The sequence below is a fragment of the Thermomyces dupontii genome, assembly GCF_041956625.1.
Source record: "Thermomyces dupontii strain NRRL 2155 unplaced genomic scaffold VTN31scaffold_9, whole genome shotgun sequence".
Lineage (NCBI taxonomy): Eukaryota > Fungi > Ascomycota > Eurotiomycetes > Eurotiales > Trichocomaceae > Thermomyces > Thermomyces dupontii.
In genome coordinates this window covers 541,987-563,718 of record NW_027192315.1, presented here as the reverse complement: position 1 = coordinate 563,718, position 21,732 = coordinate 541,987, and the positions used below count along the sequence as shown (strand labels likewise).

At 53.5% G+C, this 21,732-nt stretch overlaps 10 protein-coding genes across 10 annotated transcripts; 4 read left to right on the top strand and 6 right to left on the bottom strand.

The window, feature by feature from the left end:
• Positions 1-57: 57 nt before the first annotated feature.
• Positions 58-1,710, top strand: VTN31DRAFT_7405 (uncharacterized protein; the record flags this gene model as incomplete). Its single annotated transcript, XM_069408123.1, has 4 exons — positions 58-337; positions 397-853; positions 903-963; positions 1,018-1,710. The coding sequence occupies 4 exons, from the start codon at positions 58-60 to the stop codon at positions 1,708-1,710; spliced, it is 1,491 nt and encodes a 496-aa protein (XP_069257903.1).
• Positions 1,711-2,085: 375 nt separating this feature from the next.
• Positions 2,086-2,910, top strand: VTN31DRAFT_7404 (uncharacterized protein; the record flags this gene model as incomplete). Its single annotated transcript, XM_069408122.1, has 2 exons — positions 2,086-2,187; positions 2,263-2,910. 2 exons carry the CDS (start codon positions 2,086-2,088, stop codon positions 2,908-2,910), a joined length of 750 nt encoding a protein of 249 aa, XP_069257902.1.
• Positions 2,911-3,091: 181 nt separating this feature from the next.
• On the bottom strand, positions 3,092-4,725 carry VTN31DRAFT_7403 (uncharacterized protein; the record flags this gene model as incomplete). The annotated part of the gene is made up of 2 exons (XM_069408121.1): positions 3,092-3,694; positions 3,745-4,725. The coding sequence occupies 2 exons, from the start codon at positions 4,723-4,725 to the stop codon at positions 3,092-3,094; spliced, it is 1,584 nt and encodes a 527-aa protein (XP_069257901.1).
• A 403-nt stretch (positions 4,726-5,128) lies between these two features.
• VTN31DRAFT_7402 (uncharacterized protein) lies at positions 5,129-6,444 on the top strand (the record flags this gene model as incomplete). The annotated part of the gene is made up of 2 exons (XM_069408120.1): positions 5,129-5,222; positions 5,285-6,444. The coding sequence occupies 2 exons, from the start codon at positions 5,129-5,131 to the stop codon at positions 6,442-6,444; spliced, it is 1,254 nt and encodes a 417-aa protein (XP_069257900.1).
• A 64-nt stretch (positions 6,445-6,508) lies between these two features.
• Positions 6,509-7,898, bottom strand: VTN31DRAFT_7401 (uncharacterized protein; the record flags this gene model as incomplete). Its single annotated transcript, XM_069408119.1, has 9 exons — positions 6,509-6,566; positions 6,617-6,766; positions 6,819-6,854; positions 6,926-7,183; positions 7,244-7,391; positions 7,462-7,593; positions 7,662-7,682; positions 7,755-7,809; positions 7,866-7,898. 9 exons carry the CDS (start codon positions 7,896-7,898, stop codon positions 6,509-6,511), a joined length of 891 nt encoding a protein of 296 aa, XP_069257899.1.
• Positions 7,899-9,050: 1,152 nt separating this feature from the next.
• VTN31DRAFT_7400 (uncharacterized protein) lies at positions 9,051-10,725 on the bottom strand (the record flags this gene model as incomplete). The annotated part of the gene is made up of 4 exons (XM_069408118.1): positions 9,051-9,839; positions 9,891-10,487; positions 10,551-10,623; positions 10,682-10,725. The coding sequence occupies 4 exons, from the start codon at positions 10,723-10,725 to the stop codon at positions 9,051-9,053; spliced, it is 1,503 nt and encodes a 500-aa protein (XP_069257898.1).
• An 869-nt stretch (positions 10,726-11,594) lies between these two features.
• On the bottom strand, positions 11,595-15,695 carry VTN31DRAFT_7399 (uncharacterized protein; the record flags this gene model as incomplete). The annotated part of the gene is made up of 13 exons (XM_069408115.1): positions 11,595-11,646; positions 11,700-11,797; positions 11,856-11,904; positions 11,954-12,252; positions 12,305-12,407; positions 12,462-13,118; positions 13,169-13,434; positions 13,519-13,612; positions 13,669-14,228; positions 14,285-14,512; positions 14,566-15,085; positions 15,138-15,544; positions 15,603-15,695. The coding sequence occupies 13 exons, from the start codon at positions 15,693-15,695 to the stop codon at positions 11,595-11,597; spliced, it is 3,426 nt and encodes a 1,141-aa protein (XP_069257897.1).
• Positions 15,696-16,778: 1,083 nt separating this feature from the next.
• Positions 16,779-18,436, bottom strand: VTN31DRAFT_7398 (uncharacterized protein; the record flags this gene model as incomplete). Its single annotated transcript, XM_069408114.1, has 5 exons — positions 16,779-16,962; positions 17,021-18,138; positions 18,184-18,251; positions 18,308-18,339; positions 18,405-18,436. The coding sequence occupies 5 exons, from the start codon at positions 18,434-18,436 to the stop codon at positions 16,779-16,781; spliced, it is 1,434 nt and encodes a 477-aa protein (XP_069257896.1).
• A 512-nt stretch (positions 18,437-18,948) lies between these two features.
• On the bottom strand, positions 18,949-19,548 carry VTN31DRAFT_7397 (mitochondrial 54S ribosomal protein mL58; the record flags this gene model as incomplete). The annotated part of the gene is made up of 1 exon (XM_069408113.1): positions 18,949-19,548. One exon carries the CDS (start codon positions 19,546-19,548, stop codon positions 18,949-18,951), a length of 600 nt encoding a protein of 199 aa, XP_069257895.1.
• A 956-nt stretch (positions 19,549-20,504) lies between these two features.
• On the top strand, positions 20,505-21,602 carry VTN31DRAFT_7396 (uncharacterized protein; the record flags this gene model as incomplete). The annotated part of the gene is made up of 1 exon (XM_069408112.1): positions 20,505-21,602. The coding sequence occupies one exon, from the start codon at positions 20,505-20,507 to the stop codon at positions 21,600-21,602; it is 1,098 nt and encodes a 365-aa protein (XP_069257894.1).
• Between the last annotated feature and the right edge of the window lie 130 nt (positions 21,603-21,732).

Sequence of the window (21,732 nt, the reverse complement as noted above, 5' to 3'; positions counted from 1 at the left end):
GTCTGGGCTTCTCCATTCCTCCAGTTTCCCTCACTGGAAATCAGGCTCGAAGCACAGATGAGCGCCTCAGTGGCCGCGCCGATCCAAACAGTGGACCCCTATAGTTCGCACGACACCGTGCAGCAGGACTTTGAACAGGAGGACGAACAGGACGACCAGTACACTACCGTGGACGCCCGAACAAGTGGAACCCAACCTTCCGTCAACCCCCCAGAGAGAGATGAGGACGACACAGAGGAGGAAGTCGATGAATCGGTCCGGGAAGAGTTAGAGAAGCTGGAGAAAACATTTGTTGGGATTTCGCAGAAATACCGCCTAATCAGCCGGATTGGAGAGGGTGACGTTCCCGGCTCCTCAGTTTGGTGGACGGTTTGCTGATGCTTCTCGTTGTTCAAGGGACCTTTTCCACCGTTTATAAGGCAGAAGATCTACAATACGACAAGTATATCAACAAGTGGGATGAGGACGAGTATGCCAACAGCAGACGACGGCATGGTTCAAGCCCTTCGAGTGATCCGTACCGAAGAGACCACGCGTACAAATCACAAAGACCCAGGAAAAAGAAATACGTCGCGTTGAAAAAGATCTACGTGACCAGCAGTCCGTCACGAATCCAGAATGAGCTGGAACTCCTCTATCAACTGCGGAACTCCAAGAACGTCTGCCCGTTGATCACAGCATTCCGACACGAGGACCAGGTCGTAGCCGTTCTTCCATACTACCCTCATACTGATTTCCGCGCACAATATCGCACCTTCATGGTGAAGGATATGCGGCATTACTTTCGATCGTTACTGACGGCGTTGGTGTCGGTGCACAAGCACGGTATTATCCATCGAGACATCAAGCCAACGTAAGTCCTCTGAGAGCTAGGCATGACTACGGCGGACTGACAATTTCAGAAACTTTCTCTACGATCCACAGCGCCGAGAGGGCGTTTTAGTGGACTTTGGTCTGGCAGAAGTATGTACTTTGCCAGCATAGTAACGGAGGGTGTGGAAGCTGACCAGACTACAGCGACAAGGATGGGAATACTCGACACCTTGTTTATGTACGAAACCGCCACACGTGCGAAAAGAGAAAGAGAGGCTCGCAAGCTACATTCCGCAGAGCGACCGACCATCGTATCCGAACCCCAAGAACGACACCAGGCCAGCGCGGCGGGCGAACCGAGCCGGGACGCGGGGCTTCCGGGCGCCGGAGGTGCTGTTCAAGTGCACATCCCAGACGACCAAGCTAGACATGTGGTCGGTCGGGGTAATCTTGTTAACCTTCCTGGGGCGACGGTTCCCATTCTTTAACTCGTCCGACGACGTCGACGCTCTGATCGAGATGGCGAGCATCTTCGGCACGAAGCGCATGAAAGCCGCGGCGCTACAGCACGGGCATATCTTCGAGACGAACATCCCGACGATTGGCGAAAAGGGATACAGCTGGGAGAAACTGATAATCTGGTCGAGCTGCGTGGAGGACCTGACAGGCAGTGAGAAGCAGGCAGTGCGGTTCCTGAGCCAGCTGATGGAGCTGGACCCTACGAAGCGGCTCAGCGCCAAGGAGGGGCTGCAGCACGAGTTCTTTACGAATCCGGTCGAGCACGACGTGGTCTGGGGCGGGCCGGCGGACGACCATGCCCCATCGGAGGACGAAGGCGAGGAGGATGAAGACGAGGCGGAGGGGGAAGCGGAGAAGGATGAAATGGCAATGCTATGATAACGACTCACAACATTGAAGATGTACCCTAGGCTAATCACAGGACAAGAGAGATGTCCCGCATCAATCACGTGGAACTGCGTCATCGATCCGTAGCTTTCTCCAGAGCTTCAACGCCATATGAGCCGTCTTCAACAAAACAACTACTGAATCACTTGCCACGAAGGCTCAACGTCATCAGTGCCAGGTTGAAGACCGATGGCTTGAAACGTTCCATCACTTCCTCGACTACAGACCCAAAGCAAGGTGTACCAACTCTGTTGAAAAAGGAACAACGCCGTCACCATTCCCCCACACCGGCAGCTTTCCTCTTTCTTCTGCCAGCGCTTCTTTTCCAGAGGCCTCACAGCCAGCAGACGAGGACTATTAACCACTATGGCGTGGTTCTGCTCCGGCTCGACCAACCGCGAGTTGATCGAGAACCTGTACCGGGAGGAGTTGATCAAGAGCGAACGGGTCAAGAATGCCATGTTGATGGTAAATACCCGAGCCATCCCCCCGAATATACTCAATCCATCATCTAGTATTAAGGGCCAGTATTGACAAAGGTAGGTTGACCGCGCCCACTATGCCCCCTCCAACCCCTACTCCGACTCCCCCCAACCCATCGGCTACGGCGCCACGATCTCCGCACCGCACATGCACGGCCACGCCTGCGAGTACCTTCTCGAGTATTTACGGCCCGGGGCGCGGGTCCTCGACATTGGCTCCGGATCTGGCTACCTAACCCACGTCCTAGCGCGGTTGATCACAGACCCGTCCGCGGAGAACCCCGCTGCCGACGCCGACGGGCACGTCATCGGCATCGACCACATCCAGGAACTCAACGACATTGCGATATCCAACATGCGCAAGTCTGACGACGGACGGAAGTTTCTCGAGTCGGGTAAAGTGCGGTTCATCACGGCGGATGGCCGCAAGGGCTGGCCCGAGGGTGGGCCCTACGACGTCATCCATGTCGGGGCTGCGGCGGCGGAGCTTCATGAGACATTGGTACAGCAGCTCAAGGCCCCCGGGAGGATGTTTATTCCAGTGGAGAATGCGCCGGAAGAGGGTGGTGCGGGCAGTATGCTGAGTCGCTTGGGTTTGTCCGGTGGGCAGCATATCTGGGTCGTGGATAAGAGGGCAGATGGGTCGATTCATAAGGAAAAGGTCTTACCGGTGCAGTATGTGCCGTTGACGGATGCGCCAAAGAGGTAAATTACCGTAGTTCAGATGCCAGATTGTATGCCTATGAAGCTGCAGTTGCAATCCCGAATGAATGATGTATTCAAAATGCTCTATCAAACAAACAAACTCCATAAAACACCATCCAGCCCCAAGGTCCGAGAAACCAAAACCAACCGATGATGCAAGTAAAAGTACAAACTCCGAGTCATTATTAGAAAGGGAATCCCCCAGGGAAATTAAATGCCGGCCCCGAAAACTTAAACTGCGGCCCCCCAGGTCCCTGCTGGAAAAAGAACTGCTGCCGACCGCCGCCGGCGCCAAATGGGAACCCGCCCTGGAACGGGTTCCCGCCGGCTTGAGACTGGTGATCGTTGGGGTCATCGCCGTTATCGTACCGCTGGCGCAGCTCCGGGTTGGACAACACCTCATACGCCTCGTTGATCGCCGCCATCTTCTTCTCCGCTTCCTCCTTCGAAACGCCCCTGGCCATGGCTTTGTCCGGGTGCTCCGTCCGGACGAGCTTGCGGTACGCGCGCTTGATGGTGCGCTCGTCTGCGTCGCGGGGTACTCCGAGGACCTTGTAGTAGTCTTTTTGCTTGGAGCGTCGGAGCAGGATGTGCGCCTTTTGTAGGAGTTCGCGGATTTCCCGCGCGTCGGGGTGGTGCTCCTGGGCTTTGTTCAGAGTCGCGATGGCAGGGTCGAACTCTTCGTTGTCCAGCTGCGACTGCGCCTTGTACAGAAGACCGTGAAGCGAGATGGGGTTCAGCTTCAAGGCTTCCTGGCAGTAAGTGCCGGCGCGCTTTTGCTGGTTCATCTGTTCGTCGTCATCAATTCAATCCGTTATGTCAAGGGAATATAACGTACCCCTCTGTATGCCTCGCAGGCCGCTTCGACCAGGTAAATGTACAGGTTATCCGGCGCCTTGGGGTGAATGTATCCCGCCTTGCGTGCCTCCTTGACATCCTCCTTGACGTCGTCGATCAGGCCAGTCTCTCCGCCGCTGCCAACCAAGAGATTCGCCGCATTACTAAACTTGCGCTTCTCCATAAATCCCTGCAACTTCTCCAGGGCCTTGCCAATCTGCTTCTCCCTGCGGAACAGCCGACTGCATGATTTCGAGTCGGGATCCGAGTGTAGACACTTGCGGATCTGCGCCACGCCGCGCTCCGTGTTGCCCAGGGCGTAGAATTGCGTGTAGGAAATCTGCAGATGTGGCTCCATCGAACCGGGCGCGAGGTGTAACACATGCGTCAAGTCGGCCAGCGCCTCCTCAATATCACCCTTCTCGAACCGGCACCGCGCGCGGGCCTGGCGCAGACCAAGCGCCGTGCTCGCCTTCAAGATCGCAGTGCCCGCCTGCGCGACACACGTGTCCCAGTCGCCCTTCTTCTCAGCGGCCTCCACCTTTGCGGCGGCCTCTTGTGCTTCGACCAGCGCCGCATACTCCGCAGAGGACTTCTTGCCGGCCTTTTCGAGATCCTGTCGCGCGCCCTTCCAGTCACCGGACCGCGTGCGGATCCTTGATCGCTGCACCAGCGCCTCTTCGAATCCGGGCTTCAGCTCCAGCACGCGGTTGAAATCCTCCGTCGCCTGCGCATCCTTCCCCAGAGACAGATATGTCGCGCCGCGCTGGAATAATGTGAGATAGTTCGACGGATCTCGGGCCACGGCAGCGTCAAAGTAGAGCAGCGCCTCGCGAGGTTCACCACTGGCAAGATGCGCCTTCGCCGACGAAATCAGAGACGACACGGGGGTATCCGTCGGGATGTCCGAGGGCCGTAGAGCGGAGGCAATTGACAAGTAGAGCAGCAAGAGAGCTGCCCGCGATTTCAGGAACAGATGCATGGCGAAATGGATGGATGCAATGAACGTGAAACTCTGTGGTGCTCACAATCCAACAAGGAGGGACAGACGCTACATCCTCGAGAAGAGAGAAACGATGGCAAGCAACACCTGGTCTTCTCGCCCGCAATCTACAGCGGGATGCGTCCACGCTGGCCTGAACGTATGAAGCCATCGATAAGAGTCACGTGACCATCACTACGTCTTGGCATGTGATTCGCCGGTTATCGCCGCCAAACATTTTGCCCTAATCGATCGCTGGAGCGACAGCTTTTTAGCAATTCAATTCCAGTTGCGAACTGGCGGAATGGGACATTCAATATCGGAAAATTAGTGATTCGACTCATTCGACCTAGTTGTGGTCCCTGTCTTGGTGGATGATCAGACGACGACCCGGAACCGCAGAATGTTCAGGGCTGCGGTGACATGTTCACGATGTCTGCGGCAGTGTGCGACGAGAAGAGGGCTGCGATTAACGCAGAGAAGATGGCAGGCCACAGGTAGACACTTAGTATCTTTTTCATTTAAATGAAATTGAGAATATTGCTAATTGATCGTCTAGACAACGGCCTCTCGATATCTCTCCTCAACCGCGCTCGAGCTGTCGCGACGGAACACGACAATCTCTCCAAGTCGCTCGCCGAGAAGTATGACAGTAAGACCGCAAAGCGGGTTGGCGAACTGGCGCGCGTCACCAACGCATTGAAAGAATGGGAACGTGCAAAGGAGTCAATCGCAGAACTCAAATCCCTTCTCAACGACCCGGACACAGACAGTGAGCTTCGGTCGCTAGCCCTCGAGGACCTCGAACAAGCCAACGCCACACTTCCGGCCGTCGCCGACAAGCTCAAAGCCGCGCTGATCCCCAAGCACCCCTTCGCGGACCTGCCCTGCTTGATTGAAATCCGGCCAGGCGCCGGCGGGGACGAAGCCGGGCTTTTCGCAACGGAGCTACTGCGGATGTATCTCTCGTTCTGCTCACGACAGGGCCTGCGGGCGCAGATCGTGAAGCAAGAAATGGAGGAGGCGTCTGGCGGAGACCAGCTGATTGAAGCGGTCGTAGAAGTGGAGACGCCGGGCAGCTACGACATCCTACGAACGGAAACGGGTGTGCACCGCGTGCAGCGGGTGCCAGCCACGGAGGCCAAGGGACGAACACATACGAGCGCGGTCAGCGTGATGGTGCTGCCGAGTTTCCCCGAAGCGAACCAGGGCGGGGAAGAGAATTACGACGACCCAAACAGCGACTACTACGTTGACCCGTCGGAAGTGCGCTCGGAGAAGTTCCGGGCATCCGGCGCCGGCGGGCAGCACGTCAACAAGACCGAGTCGGCCATTCGGCTGACCCATATCCCGACGGGAATCACGGTGTCGATGCAGGACTCGCGCTCGCAGCACACGAACCGCCGGCGGGCATGGCAGCTGCTGCGCGCGAGGCTGGCGGAGCGCCGACGCGAGGAGCGGGAGGAAGAGATGATGAAGCTGCGCCGCGGTGCGATGGGCGGCGTTGCCCGCATGGGCCGCGGCGACAAGGTACGCACGTACAACTACGGTCAGAGCCGGTGTACGGACCACCGCAGCGGAACCACCGTGCATGATCTCCCGGATGTGTTGGACGGCGGGCGGAGCCTCGACACCGTCATGGAGAGCGTGCGCGCGTGGCTGTTGGATCGCGACGTCCAGATGATGATGGCAGAGGAGGACGCAAAGACGAGGAAATAGCTGTACTATACTGTACATCAATGTATTATAGATAGACCATCAAGTTATTGCATGTACGAATAGTCTATATGTATTTTCGCTCCGGATCGAGCAAGTCGAGCGTCTCCATCGTTTTTTCGTACCTGCATCGATTAGTCCTGCACGTCTGCATTCAGAGATCAGGGGAACGAACATGGTAAACACTATGCCTCCACTGAGAATCAACCGGGCCAGCCGCGGCATGGCACCGGACCAAAAGGTCAAGATACCCTCATCCTTGAAAATCTTCGCTGCGCAGTGGAAGCTGGTCGGATAATTTTTCCTCGCTTCGAGCGATTGCATCCTTTGCTCGTCAGCCAACGACTCCTTTTAGTCCTTTTGAATCCTAAACCCACCTTGTCTTGATAGTATCCAACGGCTGTGTCGCAAACCTATCCACAACGAATCAATACCCAACTCAAAACGCACCGACGATGAATGGGGAAGGGGAAACAAAGCGTACACAGTAATCACACCCGCCATCCCACCAATCGCAAAAGTCGAGACCGAGCCCAGTTTCTTCCCAGGCGCAACAAATCCCTCCGCAAACTGCTTCAGCGTCGTGTAACTCGAGAACCGCACCGCCGAGTTGGCAGCCTGCCGCGCCGTCGTCGGGACAAAGCCTTGGAAGAAGCCGCGGATGCCGCGTTCCTGCGCAATGATCTTGCTTCCGTGAAGGAAGCCGCGCATGCGTGGGTTGGGGGATTTACGGTCATCGATACTAAGTTCTTCCTGTCAGGTTGCCATGTTCTGGAAAGGGTTTAGAATGGGCTGAACGAACAGTTGCGTCTTTATACTCTCAAACGGCGTCACCGCCAGCAAGGACTCGGTGAATCCCGCACCAAACCCCGCAATTACCGTGCGCGGGCCGGAGATCTTGCCATCGGCGTCCGAGAGCAGAGCCTTGAATGTGTCGAATGCGACGAAGCCTGCGGTTCCCACTATCAATATCCTACCCGGTGGCTGGCGACTACGCTCTTCGCCGTGCTTGTTACGTACGGACTCCTGCCTTGATCGAGTTCCCGACGATTAACGTCGTGCAGCCTGCATACCACTGTCGGCCAAACGGTGGGAAGGGCAGTTTCTGGCCATCTGGCAAACGGCGGTTGAGCTGGGTTCGGGTTTTTGCGACTGCGATTTTCCACTTCGATCAGCACCTATAACAGGTCTCGGGATGAGGGAAAGACTCGGCCAAGTACATTCGGCTGGATATGTGATTGCTACAATTGACCACTTGTTAGCCCATGCCGGCGACCACCACAAATTGGCAAGGGAATGGAAAGTAGGCGTACCAATCTCAACGGCACCCGCCGTGGAGCCCGCAATGATGGAACGGAGGGCACTTGGCTGAAACAAATAGAATGTCAGCGGCATCGGATGATACGGGAAACTGAAATTCGTACCTTTGGCCTTTGATCTCGCTCCGTCGATGCCATTGGCGTTGTATTCTGGAGGTCAACGGTCGTCGTGTGCTGCGCGATGACGGGACTGATAAATACTACAGTACTAAGCTAGTACGTAATAGGGACCCAATCGCCGAAGTCGGAGTGAGTTTACGCCAGTCAACTTGCTCTCGGCTGACAATTTATGCGTAACGACGCTGTAACAATACAGGCGATAGCAGAACCAGGACACGGAGGGATCTTGTCCATTGATCTAGACAGTAGTAGATACAAGCAAAGGCATCGTGAGAGCACCATCTAGAGCTCCTCCATGAAATTTTTTTTTTCTTTTTTAATTTCTGTGTTTCAATTTGTTCATTGTTTTTTTCTTGTTTTTTTTTTTTTTTTCCTTTTTGGTTTGTACTCACCAGTCTTTGTGGATGGTGAGTTGCTGACCTTGGGAGTTGACGGACATCATCTCCCGAGGTTCGGCGGTTTGTCCGCCCGTTGGTGGGCAGCAAGTAAGCACAGATTGTCGCAAGAAGAGAGATATCTCCGGTAGACGTATCGAGCCGGGATTTAGAGTGGAGTCCACCACTAGCGGAATCAACCAGTGGTGACCCTGACCATGCAATGGTAGCAGCGTCAGAAATCGACAGAAGCCGCACACGTCCAAAGACTCAACACCGCACACGCCAGTCAACCCGCAAAAAGCATGCGCTCCCCAGTATGAATCGTTGGAATAGAGAACACAACGTCTCGGATGTTGAGAGTCCCCGACACCCTGGTCCATCACAAACAACGCCGGAACCGAAAACCGAAAACCACCGTCAACGCCGTCCCCAAAGCGATTGACCCTTCACAGACAGAAACGACTGAACGCAAACGCGAAACGAAGAGACACGAGAGCTGACAGCCGATTCCGGAAAACTCGGAATGGCTGTTCACGCACAAACAATGCAACACAGAAACAGCAACAACGGAAAGCGAGTATAATACAGTCGACCGCGCTACCGTGGCTTCGTGATCGTGAAAACATTCAATGGATCGAGGCCGCGGTGAAAAACAAACTCGCGTATATCCCATAGACAGACAAAGATTCACAAAGTAAGGATAAAACAATAAACTCAAAGACAAGAGAAGAACGAGCACAAACAAGCCGCTTAGCCAGGCGCAGTCTGGCCAATGTCGATGCGAAGGCATCAACTAGACCGCCTGAGTCGCTTGTTGCTTGTTTGCCGGATATCGTTGATCATGGTAGCCACCGCGACGGCCTCCTCCCCGCCCGCGGTAGTTACCCCGGCCTCGACCAGGGTTGTTGTAGTAACCATGACCACCGTTAGGATAGCTACGGCGCTGCGGTTCGCCATTTTGACGTTCGCCATTGGCGCCGGGGACGTTGTCTGGGGCGCTGGAGATCGGGCGCGGGATGGTCTCTGGTGATTCGTAGACATAGAGCTTCCTGTCGATGTTCTGGGGGATCGGCTGGATTTCTGTGCCCAGTTCCTGTTCGATCTTGTACAAGTTGAATCGATCCTCCCAGTTGATCAGGTTAATGGCCAGACCGAGATGTCCGAAACGGCCTGATCGGCCAATCCGATGAAGGTATGTCTCGGCATTCTTGGGGAAGTCAAAGTTGATAACGACATTCACGGCTTGAATGTCGATACCACGAGTAAGCAGGTCAGAGCAGACGAGATTGCGGCAAACACCATTGCGGAAGTCATGGAAGACGCGATTGCGGTGGTGTTGCTGCATGCGAGCATGGGAGTAGAAGCAAGAGTACCCTAGCTCAGTGATTTTCTTGGCCAGCAGCTCGACACGATTGGTCGAATTGCAAAAGATGATTGATTGGTTGATCTCGAGTTTCGAGAAAAGCGTGTTGAGGCAGTGGACTTTCTGCTTTTCGTCCACAAAGGCATAGTACTGAGTAATACCCCGCAGGGTGAGTTCGTCCATGAGATTGATTTCATGAGGATTGCGCATGTGTTTATCCTGTGGAAAAGATTAGCGCTCGTACTATGCATGGAATCCCGCGAAACGAACCTTGAAGGACTTGACAATTAACGGAAACGTGGCACTAAAGAGCATGACTTGACGGTCCTTTGGGTGGAAGGACAGCAGCTGCTCGATGACTGGGGTAAACTCCGGTGATAGGAGCTTGTCCGCCTCGTCCATGACGAAGGTCGAGCACTCTGAAAGATCTGCAACGCCTTTACTCGCCAGGTCCAGCACTCGTCCTGGTGTTCCCACTATGATGTGCACTGTATCGTGCAGGCGAATGATATCATCCATCAGCCCTGTACCACCTGTTGTGACCATAACATTGACCCCGAGATGCTTGCCCAAGGTCTTGCAGACCTGCGAAGTCTGAAGAGCCAGTTCTCGCGTCGGGACAAGAATGAGAGCCTGCGTTTTTGTGCTCTTAGGGTTGATGCGCTCCAGGGTCGGAATTACAAATGCGGCCGTCTTTCCAGTTCCATTCTTTGCTCTTGCCAGAATATCGCGGCCGGTCAGGGCAACAGGTATCGTCTCTTCTTGAATGGGTGATGGTTTCTCATAGCCGGCCTCGAAAATGCCCATCATCAATTCTCTCTTGATATAGAAGTCTTCAAATTCGAGACCTTTTCTTGCGGTAACATCCTGAGATCTGTCAGCGACGATGCTCTACGATCAAATCGCTCTCTGTGGAGGCGGGGGACGAACTTCTGTTTGCGTTCTAGTATCCTTTGGCGGAGCTTTCAAGTTCTGCTTCCAGGAATCATCTCCGCTGGAATCCCTGACGTGCTGTAAGCCACCCGTTCCATAATCCCGTTCCAATGCAGGCTCAACCATACCCTATTTTCGTGTTCTCGAGTTGGGTTGCTAGGGAATCGGCCATGGTTGCTAAGTTCTGCCGTGTCAAAAGATCCTCACAAAAGATGATGCGAAGGTCAGATGGGGATCAGGACTGCGGCAATGGAAATAGGATAGCGGCTAGCCCAGTTCAAGGTTGACGTTCTGAGTTGAGAAGGGGTGAAAGCCGATGTCTTGAGCCGTTTAACGTTGTGAATACGAGAGGCCTAGTCTACTTGGAGCAGCTAAAGGGTAAGAAATGGTCTCCAAAGCCACAATTTGAGGGATAGAACTTGGACCTACTCGTGCGGGAGGAGTTGAGAATCTTCCGAGGCCCTCAAGTCGAGTTGAAGAGCAGATTTCAGATGGTTCTGAGAGAGATTCAACAGGGAAGAGGAAGTATCGTTGCGAGATATAGAGCGAGAGCAAGGAAGACGAAGCGTAGGATACAGATAAAGGTGCGTCGAGACGTGATCAAGGGTGAGGAGCGTCGAAGGAAGTTCTCGTGGTGCCAGCAGCGAAGTCAGTCCCAGGTTCACTGTTGTGGATGGGATGGCGCTAACCGTGTTGGGAATAGATCCTTGCCACTAGAATTGATGTCTGAGGCTGCAACAGACTTCCAGGATGAACTCGCACCGTCTTCCGGTCAATAAAATTCCATCGAACACGGCTTAAAGCAATTCCAGTGACAAGATCTTGAATAGTATAGACCGTTGAATCTCAGATAACATATTGTACTATTGACGAGAAAGCCACCCATACTCGACCTTAGGTAGGTACTATTTACACAGAATTGATGTCAAACAAGCCGTACTCGTACAAAGCACCGCAAGGCAAGCGTCAGGAACAGAGAACTGCAGTGAGTTGCGCAATGTCTACATGAGGCATGCCTCGTCCACATTGAATATTTAACCGCTACGACGCTCGGAATGATAGCGTCCTCTGACCTCGTTCGGGCTCCGCGAGCCTAACGTTGCGTCAGCAAAGATCACAGGAAAGATAAAGGTGTGAGGCACGTACTCCTTGACTCGCACATCGGGCGCCAGACTGATTTCCGCCCTCGACCCGGGCGTGATTAGAACAAACTGTCGTCCGACTGACCTCCGTGCGGCGAGCATCTGATGGCACGAGTCAGCATCAAACCTAGAACATCGAACATCCAAAGATGAGACTTACAAGCATGTCGATAGCCATCTTCCGGTTGACCGAGTCCATGTACACATCGCTGTGAGGCGGTTAGTCAAGCAGTCTATCGAAGAAAAGGAATGACGTACAATTCGTCCAGGCATCGGATGGGCGAACCCATGGCTTCCCACAGTGCCAGCAAGAGACACACCTGAGAGAAGGACTTCTCACCACCAGACAGGGTCTTGGCATCGCGGCCGGTGCTGTCCTTGGTGATGTCCGGCTCAACCTGCAGATCAAGGAGCTTATTGTCGTGGTCCGTCAGCAGACGGCCTCGGAAACTCCGCTCGCTAAGGAGATATGTAAATTGCGCCTTGGCCCGAGCCGAAATATTGGCCCGGAATTGCAGCCAGCGTTCCCGTCTGTTGATGACGGTAAGTTGGAAATGCTGTAGCGAAGTCAGTCTGCTGTGCATGCTGTAGTGGAGACTACTGTCCTACCCTTTCAAGAGCTCTCAGCTCTTTGATTTGTTTCTGAGCGTCACGATACGCAGTCTGTGCTTTCAAGAGCTCATTAGCGATTTGCTCGCGCGATGCTCCAAGCCTAGTTTCATGTCAGCAAACTGGCACTAAACGCGTAGATGGGCGTGACACTGACTGTCGGTCATAACGCTGCAAGTCTTTCTGAAGCCGCTCTAACTTCTTATCGAGACTGCTCGGTGTCTCGCCCGGGTCGACTGGCACCCTCGGAGAAACAATGCTCGCCTGTTCACTGTAGCTCTGAACGCGGAGAGCGTATTCGTTTTTCTCCTCAACCATCCTCTGTCGTTGTCGCCGCAGCTCATCAACCTTCTCCACTGCTTGATTCTTTCGAGACAGCGCCTGTTGTCTCTGCCGGGTCGCCTTGGCTTGCGCGTCTTCGGCAACCTTGACCCGGCGCATCTGAGTGGCTATCTCCTTCTCTTTGGCATTGAGTTCCTGTGCTATCGCGTCCAACTTCTCTTGGACGGACCTGATTGCACTCTTAGAATCCTCCAAGGATCCTTGATGAGTACGTAGTTCCTCTTGAGCTTCATTAAGAGTGGTCTTGAGAACCTCCAGTCGTCCATCCTCAACAGTGTTACGCTCCAGAGCTTCTGTAAGCTCGTCCACACGATCCTCCTGGCGCTGAAGAGCAATCTTGAGCTCGTTTTCGCGCCTTTTATGTGCTACCAGGGCTTGCTTGCAACGCTCAACTGCGGCTCGAGAAGCCGCTAACGTCTGCTCCATAGTTCTCAGATTTGCCTTAAGTGACTCGACCGTCTCTCGTTGCATACTGTTCATGAGTCAGCCAATGTAGACACGCCAATATTCTACTGGGCATACTGAATTTGAGCATCAATATCAGACTTCATCCGTGGCCGCCCTTCGAACGCAGCAACTGGAGTCGAACTAGGCTGTCCGTTACGACCATAGGCAAGGTGAAAGCCACGGCGTCTGTCACGCTGATCAATAGAAAAACAACGCTTAACGTTCTTAAGTGGTGGTCCATCGAAAAGGGTCGACGTCGCCTCGTCCAAATCCTCGATCAAGAGCATCTGTTCGATGCCATGGTTGATGATGAGTAATCGACGGACCGCCTCATTGTCAATCTTTTGCCTGTCAGCACTCATCGAGGAAGTGAATTCGGTAGTTAAAAAAAAAAAAAAAAAAAAAAAAAAAAAAAAAAAGCCTACCTCGAGAACCCTGAGCACAGTATCGTACTTCGGATCCGGCTCATGGGCTGATGTGTCCAGACGGTCACTGCCACCAATGAAAATCGGACAGAAGCTGTACATCGTCAGAGAATGCGACACGAGCGGACGAGTGGAAACAAAACATCATACCAATCAACACTCTTCATTAAACGATTCAGGATGTTAGCATCGCTCTTGGACGGCACGATAAAACCAGTGAGACTCCCGCCCAACGCCTGCTCGATGATGGGAGACCATTTAGGCTTCAATAGTCGAACGTGCTGTCCGATAGGCCCGATAGGGGGCTTGGTGAATCCAGTTTCGCGTTTGATCTCTCGTAGAAGCTTCGCCATATTAATGTGAAAAGCAGCTTCCGACTGGCCACGGTCCCGCTTCAAGGCGTCGAGTGTATTCTCCGCTTGCCTGATATCGAACTTCTGCTTGTCGATCGGTGCACGGCTCCGTTCCACCTCTTCCTCGGCTTTTCGAAGTTCGGCATGCAAACGCTCGGCATCCCGCTGATGTTCCTGAAATCTTTCTCGAGCTCGCTCAACCTCTGCTTTTTGCTCTTCAAGTTCCTGATGTCTGCGAGCGAATTTTCCGCCGTCGAGGTCTGCTAAACGCTGGGTTTCCTCGGCAATTTGCCGTTCTTTCTCCTTGACAGTCTTTTGCGCAGCTTGAAGGTAAGCGTAAATCTTGCGTTCATCGGACTGAGAAAAGCTCCGTCAGTCATGCATACATTGCAACGGCAGGATGACCATGGTACCTGATGGTCGCGGAGCTCATTCTTGGTTTCATTGTGCCGGCCTTTGATTTCTTCCTTCTCGTCGTTTAAACGGTCTACGCCGGCATTGGCTTCGACCACAGCCTGGTTTGCTGCCTCTAGCTCCCGCTCCGCCTGCTGCAGAGCTTCATCAAGCGGTTGAATAGCAGCTTCAGCTTGCGCAATCTTCTCATCCATCCGCGTGATTTTTTCTATCATGACGTCTCGGCCCTAGTCTCTAGTCAGTAATCCTCGGGGGAAAATACATGCATCACGCAACTTACCCGCTCTTGTTCCTCGACCTGAGCCCAGGCCATTTGTCCTCGCAGATTCTTGACCCGTTCTCTAAGGCTCGCGTACTGGTCCGAGATATCCATTTTCCGCTTGGCCTTGTCCCGGTCCTCTCTCAGTATTTTGAGATCTTCCATCTGACTGTCAAGCCTCTGTCTGAGCTGATCGATTGATTCCTCTATGCAGCGGTAGTCTTGATCCAGCTGCTCCAGCTGCACGCCCTTGACGAAAAACTTGTACTTTTCCGCGGGACTTGACGTGCTCAAAAACTGCCGGGCCATGTCCTGCGACAGGACGTTCATGGGATTGTCAATTTGCAGGTTAAAATAATCGGTAATGGTGTCCAGCTCGGCTCTCTTGGTGGAGACAACCCGCCCAGTTTCACTTTTGATTTTGAAACCGCTGACACCATTTTTCGAGAAGCTGCGCTCGATGATGATCGATTTACCATATTCTTCCGGCATATACGCACCATCACCCTGATTTTTGATCCGCACGGCAATGGTGGAGGACCTGGGACTAATCAGCAGCACGTTTCACACAGAGCTCTTATGACGGTACCCACTCTTTGCCCTCCTTGATAAAGTTCTTCAGACTTTGTCCTCTATTAGTTACAGTTGCTTTGCCGCCCAAGCAGATCGTAAGTGCAGTAAGAATCGCACTCTTCCCACTTCCATTTTTTCCGACAATGAAATTGATCAGCGGACCCAGTTCCACTGAAAAATGCTCATGACACATGAAATTGTAGCAGTCAATACGCTCGATGATGCCACATTCCGCGGGAGTATTCGGCACGTCTTGATGGTGATACGACGCGTACTTTTCCTGAACGATCTGGGTTTGCTGCAGCTCCAGTTCGTCCTCGTCGGCGACGAAGGAGGGTTGCGTCTGCGAAGGGTAGCTCGACTCGAAGTCCTGGTAATCGCTGCTGATATCCAAAGAGGGGCTTTGCGATGTGCGCCGGCGTTTATTCTGCGGCAAAGCGAATGTCAGATCCCATCAGCCTGATTCGTGCGTGGGGGTGATTTACCTGATCGACGGATGCCTCTGCATCGGACGAAAGAGCTTCCGTCTCAGACTCCCCGTCACTGGAAATCCTACGTCGGCGCTTCAATGGAGCCATGGCGTTGTATCTGTTGTCTTTGTGAGCGAAAGAGTGATATCGATTTCCGCACCTAGTATAGTTGGGCAATTGGGATGATCAATCGCGTCGCGTTTGATTCGCGGCGCGTCGGTCACGTGACCTGAAGCCGACCAATAGATTTCGATGGTGAGGAAGGTCGGTCGAAACTCCGTAAGGCCAATCGAGATCGTCAACTTGTAGGTACAGTACTCTTCTAGGCTACTTTACGGTCAGTGGTTTACTTAACCATCTCAAGTACGGAGTACCGAAGATCCCTACCTTAGGTACCTGGTAGGTAGGTACCGAGGTAGTTACTGAGCACCAGTCTCACATGTGCTGGACCAACATGCTGCATGGTCGTAATCACGGCAGAGCAGGGCGTGTTTTCCTATCGTACCCTAAAAGCCTACTTAAGCGACATCTCGCGAGACAGACCAAGTTCAAGCTGGTTTTTTTCTAAGGCGGAGCGTCACTTCCCTCCCCTATCCAAGATACTAGAGTCGTGGGGGCGACAGGAACTGATGGAGTACCCTGTGCACATTCGACTTCGATCGATATGGCATTGACAAGCAAGTGGCTCGACTCGATAACCGAGGAACTTCCCAGACCATACACGCGACTACCAAGTCCCATGGTTTCAGTCAGGGCACATCTTGGTGTCCGGCAAGAGCAACCTCGAAAAGCCAGAGGGGCCTTGAATGGCGTGTATGACCCCAAATACTAGCGAGTACAGTATTATGCTGCTGCTAGCATTATTTTGCCCTTGGTCAGGGGTCGGATTACATTATCAGATTAGGGTTAGAGCTCGGAGTCGGAGGTGTCAACAGTCGGCTCGTCAAATCAACAGTCTCAGCACGTATAGCAGCCTACCCGAAAGAACGTATCGCGTGCCACAGTCCATCGTCCCTCGTCCTTCGACAGTGAGACAAGATTGACTTGAACAACACTATCTTGCCTGTGACCTGTCATCAAATACGTACAATGTAAACTAGTCGTGGCTGGTTTATACAGCATAGAGTGGGATTCCTATTGTAATATCAAACTACATTCGGAACACGAGAATCAAGTCGTCTGTTGTTTGCTCTACTCGGTCTGCGGCTCCTCAGCGACGTAGTGCAGGTACGCCCCGAGAAGCTTGATGCCTTCGATGTAGTTTCTCCGATCCAGCTTCTCGTTAATCGAGTGAGCAGCATCGGTCGAGCTGCCCATGGGGAGCAAGAGAACATTCTTGCCGGTGGCCTTCTCGAAGGTCAAGGTGACGGGAATACTATATAAGGTAAATCAGAGGCTCGAAATTCAGAAAAGTACTGAGTCTTTCGACGTACCTTCCGCCCTCCCGAGTCATATCGGGCTCAACCCCAAAGACCTGCTTGACCGCTTTACGAGCAGCAGAGAAATTCCAGTGTTTGGGACTCGCAACCCACCACTTCCCCTCATGTAGCAGATTTACCTCGAGCTTGTTCTTCGTCTTCAGCTTGGCAAACTCACTATGGATGTAGTCGAAGACAAGCTTGTTCACGGCATCTAGTTCCATGTCCGGCACGGTCCGGATGGAGAATTTGCCGGTAACCTTGGCCGGGATGACGGTCTTCGCTCCTGGGGCCGAGAAAGCTCCCTCAATCCCATGCAGAGACAAGGATGGATATCGCCATCGTGCCATCAGAGTCCTTTCTTTGGTGGAGTGGATCGACGTCTCACTTCCCAGAGAGTCATGAAGATCCTTCATCGAGTAGCTGATCGAAGGGTAGAGCTTCTCCTCTTCCTCAGTGAGTGGGGCCACGAGATCCATCAAGCCGGGGATCTTGATGTTCCCTTGTTCATCTACTAGTTTCGACATGATTATGATCAGATCCGTCATGGGCTCATGAGCAGAACCACCGAATACACCACTGTGAAGATCCTGGCCTGGACCGGAAACGGTGATGGAATAGTAGCTGCAGCCGCGCAAGCCGTAGGTCAGGCATGGCTTCTCCGTGCCCAGCCAGTAGTTATCCGAGATACAAACGGCGTCGGCATCCTTGAAAAAATTCTTGGCTTCAGATTCGATAAAGGCGTCCAGGCCCTCGGAGCCGTATTCCTCCATACCCTCGAAGCAGCAGAGCAAATTGACGGGGAACTCAACGCCCGCCTTCTTGTGTGCCTCGATCACGTTCAGCCAGCCGAGAACAGGCCCCTTGTCATCCGTGCTGCCACGCCCATACATCCGACCCTGGTCGTCGATGGTCAATTGGAAGGGGTCTGTAGCCCATCCGTCCTCCTTCAGGGCAGGCTGAACGTCGTAATGCCCGTACACCAGAATTGTGCGCTTGTTCGGATCATTGCCGTAGCGCGCGATAACTACCGGCGGAAGATCCAAGTGCTCTTTTCCCGGCTGCTTTCCGAGCGGGCGTTGATGGACTTCAGCGCCCAGAGCCTCCAGCTCGGAAGCCAGAAATTGTCCCATCTAGCATTGATTAGATTGGAGATTCTATCAAATTGGCAGACATACCCTAAAGACATCCTTCCGGTGCTCCTCCGAGGCGGAAACGGACGGAATGGCTACTGCCTTTCGAAGACCTGGGGAGAATGAGCATCTGTGACAGCCGCGTGAAGCCATTGTTCCTTTCACATACGGTCAATGAAAGACTCTGACAGGTCGTCGACCCTGAATTGATACTTCTATCAGCACGCAGAGCCTTCACAACTCAGAGGGCATTGGCCCAAGCGTACTGCTTGAAAAAAGGCTCCAAGTTGGGAGCCATTTTGGGATCGCTGATGTGTCCGTAGTAGAAACGACGGGTAATTGAAGGCGCGAATGGTCGACGGAGAGAGAAAGGGGTTCGAGACCTGACAGCACGAGCAACTGAGGGCTTCGCGCAGTCTATCAACGGCCTGAGGGGTAAGGCGGGGGGCATATCTGCGTTGCAAATCCAAGTCGTCAATTGCCCACTATTGGCGGATGGCGACGGCTGGCCGCGGATGAAGAGAATCGATTATGTAAGGTGTGCTTCGTTACGCCAGTTGGTTAGAGGCTGTGATCACTGGTGTAACGAGTGGCCTGAAGTGCTCAAATATCGCTGCCAGAGAGCTAAGTGATCAAGACCGTACACCTATGAACACTTCCCGGTTTATGTCACAGTATTTTCTATCGAAATCATGCAAAGAATCTAAAATACATAGAGAATAAGAATCAGGGAAAGACCAGCTCCAGCGCCAGCCGGTACAAGTTGTGAGTCTGCACATAGTAGTAGCACGTATCAACCAAAATACACTTTCACTCGTCGCGGCCCCAAGCCTCCTTGCGAAGCTGGCGATCTTCCCTGGCCATACGACGCTTCGGACCCCATCTCGATTTGACAGCCTCCAAGACCTGTGACTGGACCGCCCGCAGTTCCGGATTCCCTTGGCAAACATTGGTGATGAAGTCGGTCGAACACTGAAACTTCTTGGCCAATTGTGTTGTCGTCCATTTCAACGGATCTGAACGGCGCAGCGCAATGATCTCCTCGACGTCCTCCCGGGTCAGGTGGTACTTTTTATCCGCCTCGCTGTGCTTGAACATGGGCGGATAGTTCTCCGGGGAGGATTCCTCGGGCAGGTTCTGGCGAAGCTGTCTGCGCACATCGTCTCGGGGTAGGAACTTTGTCGGAGTGTGAAAGACATTGGGGGCGCTAGGCGGTGGATTGTAGATGATGCTGTCGAATGCGGTGTTGGATGGACCGAAAGACGCATCGGGCTTGACACGAAGCCTTTTCTTCGTTCGACGGTAAGACGATTGGTATCGTCGACATGACGGAGCCGCGAGTTCGGTCAATGACGGAACAAGAAAGGAGAGAGACACGACTGGCCGTAGAGGTGTCGCGACCAAGGCCATGATGGACGAACAAAGGCGCAGTCTATAAATCGGTAGACCTGCAATCGCTTTGTGTTTCTATAATCGGTATCGTGAAACTGTTTATTTATACATCATCCGACACAGTGACCTCTAGTCCCGTCGACGAAGAATCCGTGCTGGCGTTGGCATTCAATGAAGTTGCTTTTGCGAATGAGAACGGACCAGGTCCGCGATGCCATGCAAAATTGATTGTCACGTGACTAACTAGTATACTTTTTACGCCAGTTGTCGCACAGTCGATTCGCGGCAACCAGATTGGACTTTCTCCATGATTTCTTTTGAAGCATGAGTTTTGACTGGAAGGTCCTGCACGGCATTCCGGCACTATTACGGAGTGCTCCGTACAGGACTTCCTGGCAGCACTTCAAGGCCTCTCTACTCGAAGACTTTAGTAAACACGGAGAGCAAAAAAAGCCGAGCATGACTAATCCGTTTGTGGCTTACTGTGGCTGAGGTGGCTGCTAAAACTCCAGCATGACTTACCCGCCTCGGCAGGAATAATGACGCTTTGGAGGAATTATTCGGGACGGAACAATCCGCGACAGTCAGGGTCAGATTCTATTCATAGTATGTAGGACTTTTTTGTCTCGAGGTCAACCGGGCTATTGTTAAGTACAGTATTCTCTATTATATTGTTCGATTTCCGCCCCGGCTGCCCCCCAGATTCCTTCATTCGTGTTGAGTGTTTCGCCAACCCTCATTGACTCCGGCCATTGGCTCCGCCCGGATCAGTGACCTCACCACTGCCATCGCCAAGGAGAAACTCAACTCCTCCCATCCCGTGTTAGAGGATGGGTTTGCGATCAGAGCATTGAACTGCGCGCTGGCTGCTACTCAGTGAATTCAGTCATGACTTGATCGAAAGAAGGTGTTTGAGAGTGACTGTGAAAACGAAACTTCCTTGGGCCGGGATACCCTGGCGACTCGCGCCCACGATGGACGCCGCATCCGAGGGATCCAAGGCAGCCATGCAACCTTCCAGGAATCAAGCTCAGCAACCGTCCTTGGTCGAACGGGCCACCCAGGTGAAGACAGTGCAGGATGCGACCGAAGGCGAAGATAGAGCCTCGAGCCCCTCCGCGATACCTCCAATATCCCCGGTGTCCGATGACTTTGGCCGCCTCGCCTTAGGGAAGACGCACGCGCCATCGACGCCAGGCCCGGTGCTCAACTCGCCCGCCTCGCAGATCTTCGAGCGCAATGTCCAAGAGGACTTATTGTCCGCGCAGCCATCACCGTCGATCCCGTCGCACATTGTGACCGAGAACCATATCCCGCCGATTCTAGATGACGCATCGGCAGCGATCACCGACGAGCGTCTGGATCCCGACTCCGTGGAGATTGTCACTCACGGGATCCATCAACCTGCCGCGTTGACCGTCGGTGGTCTTCGAGACGGCGGCCTTCATTCGCCCGCCCACGACGAGCACCCCGGAGCTTTTTACCCGCCGGTGGATAACGAAGACTCGACATCCAATACCGGCGCAATTGACACGTCATCTTCGCAAGATATCAAGCGCCTAAGTTTCATATCTTTCGCAGACTTGGTGCACGCAGAGCAGGCCGAGTGTGGAGAGTTGGGTGTTGGTGGTGACAGGAATTCGATGATGTTCCTACAGCAGAACGCCTTGCCTTTGGTGCCGAACAACACCGACAACCGTCTTCCATCGCCCATATACTCACCTATCTCCTCATCCCGTGGCTTGAGCACCTCTCCACCAACGTCTATCTCTCCCCCGCACAACCCTGAAGCCTCCCCATCCAAGAACGCAGACCCGGAAGCATCACCGAACCAGCGTGGCCGTCGCCGCCGTCCAGGCAGCCCGCTATCCTTCCACTCTTTACTCCACAGCCCCAGCAGAGCGGGTGCTGTCATGCACCACAGTGGCGGTGGCGGGAGCGAATTGAACGTGGAGACGATGAGGCAGGCGCTCCGTCGGATGGAGAGCGGCGACCTGAGCATCGGCCGCGTGGCGGCGTCGAGAGGTGGAAGTACCGTTGGCGAGGGCGAACGGATCGGCGAGGGACTTTGAAGGGAGTATATAGTAATTGTGGTAAATATCTGGAGGGTAACGCATGGGCGAATTGGGGAGGGACTTCATCGGTGGTATTAATTTGCTTTCTGGTTTAAGCATTGTGTGCTCCGTTTCGCTTCTTGCTCGC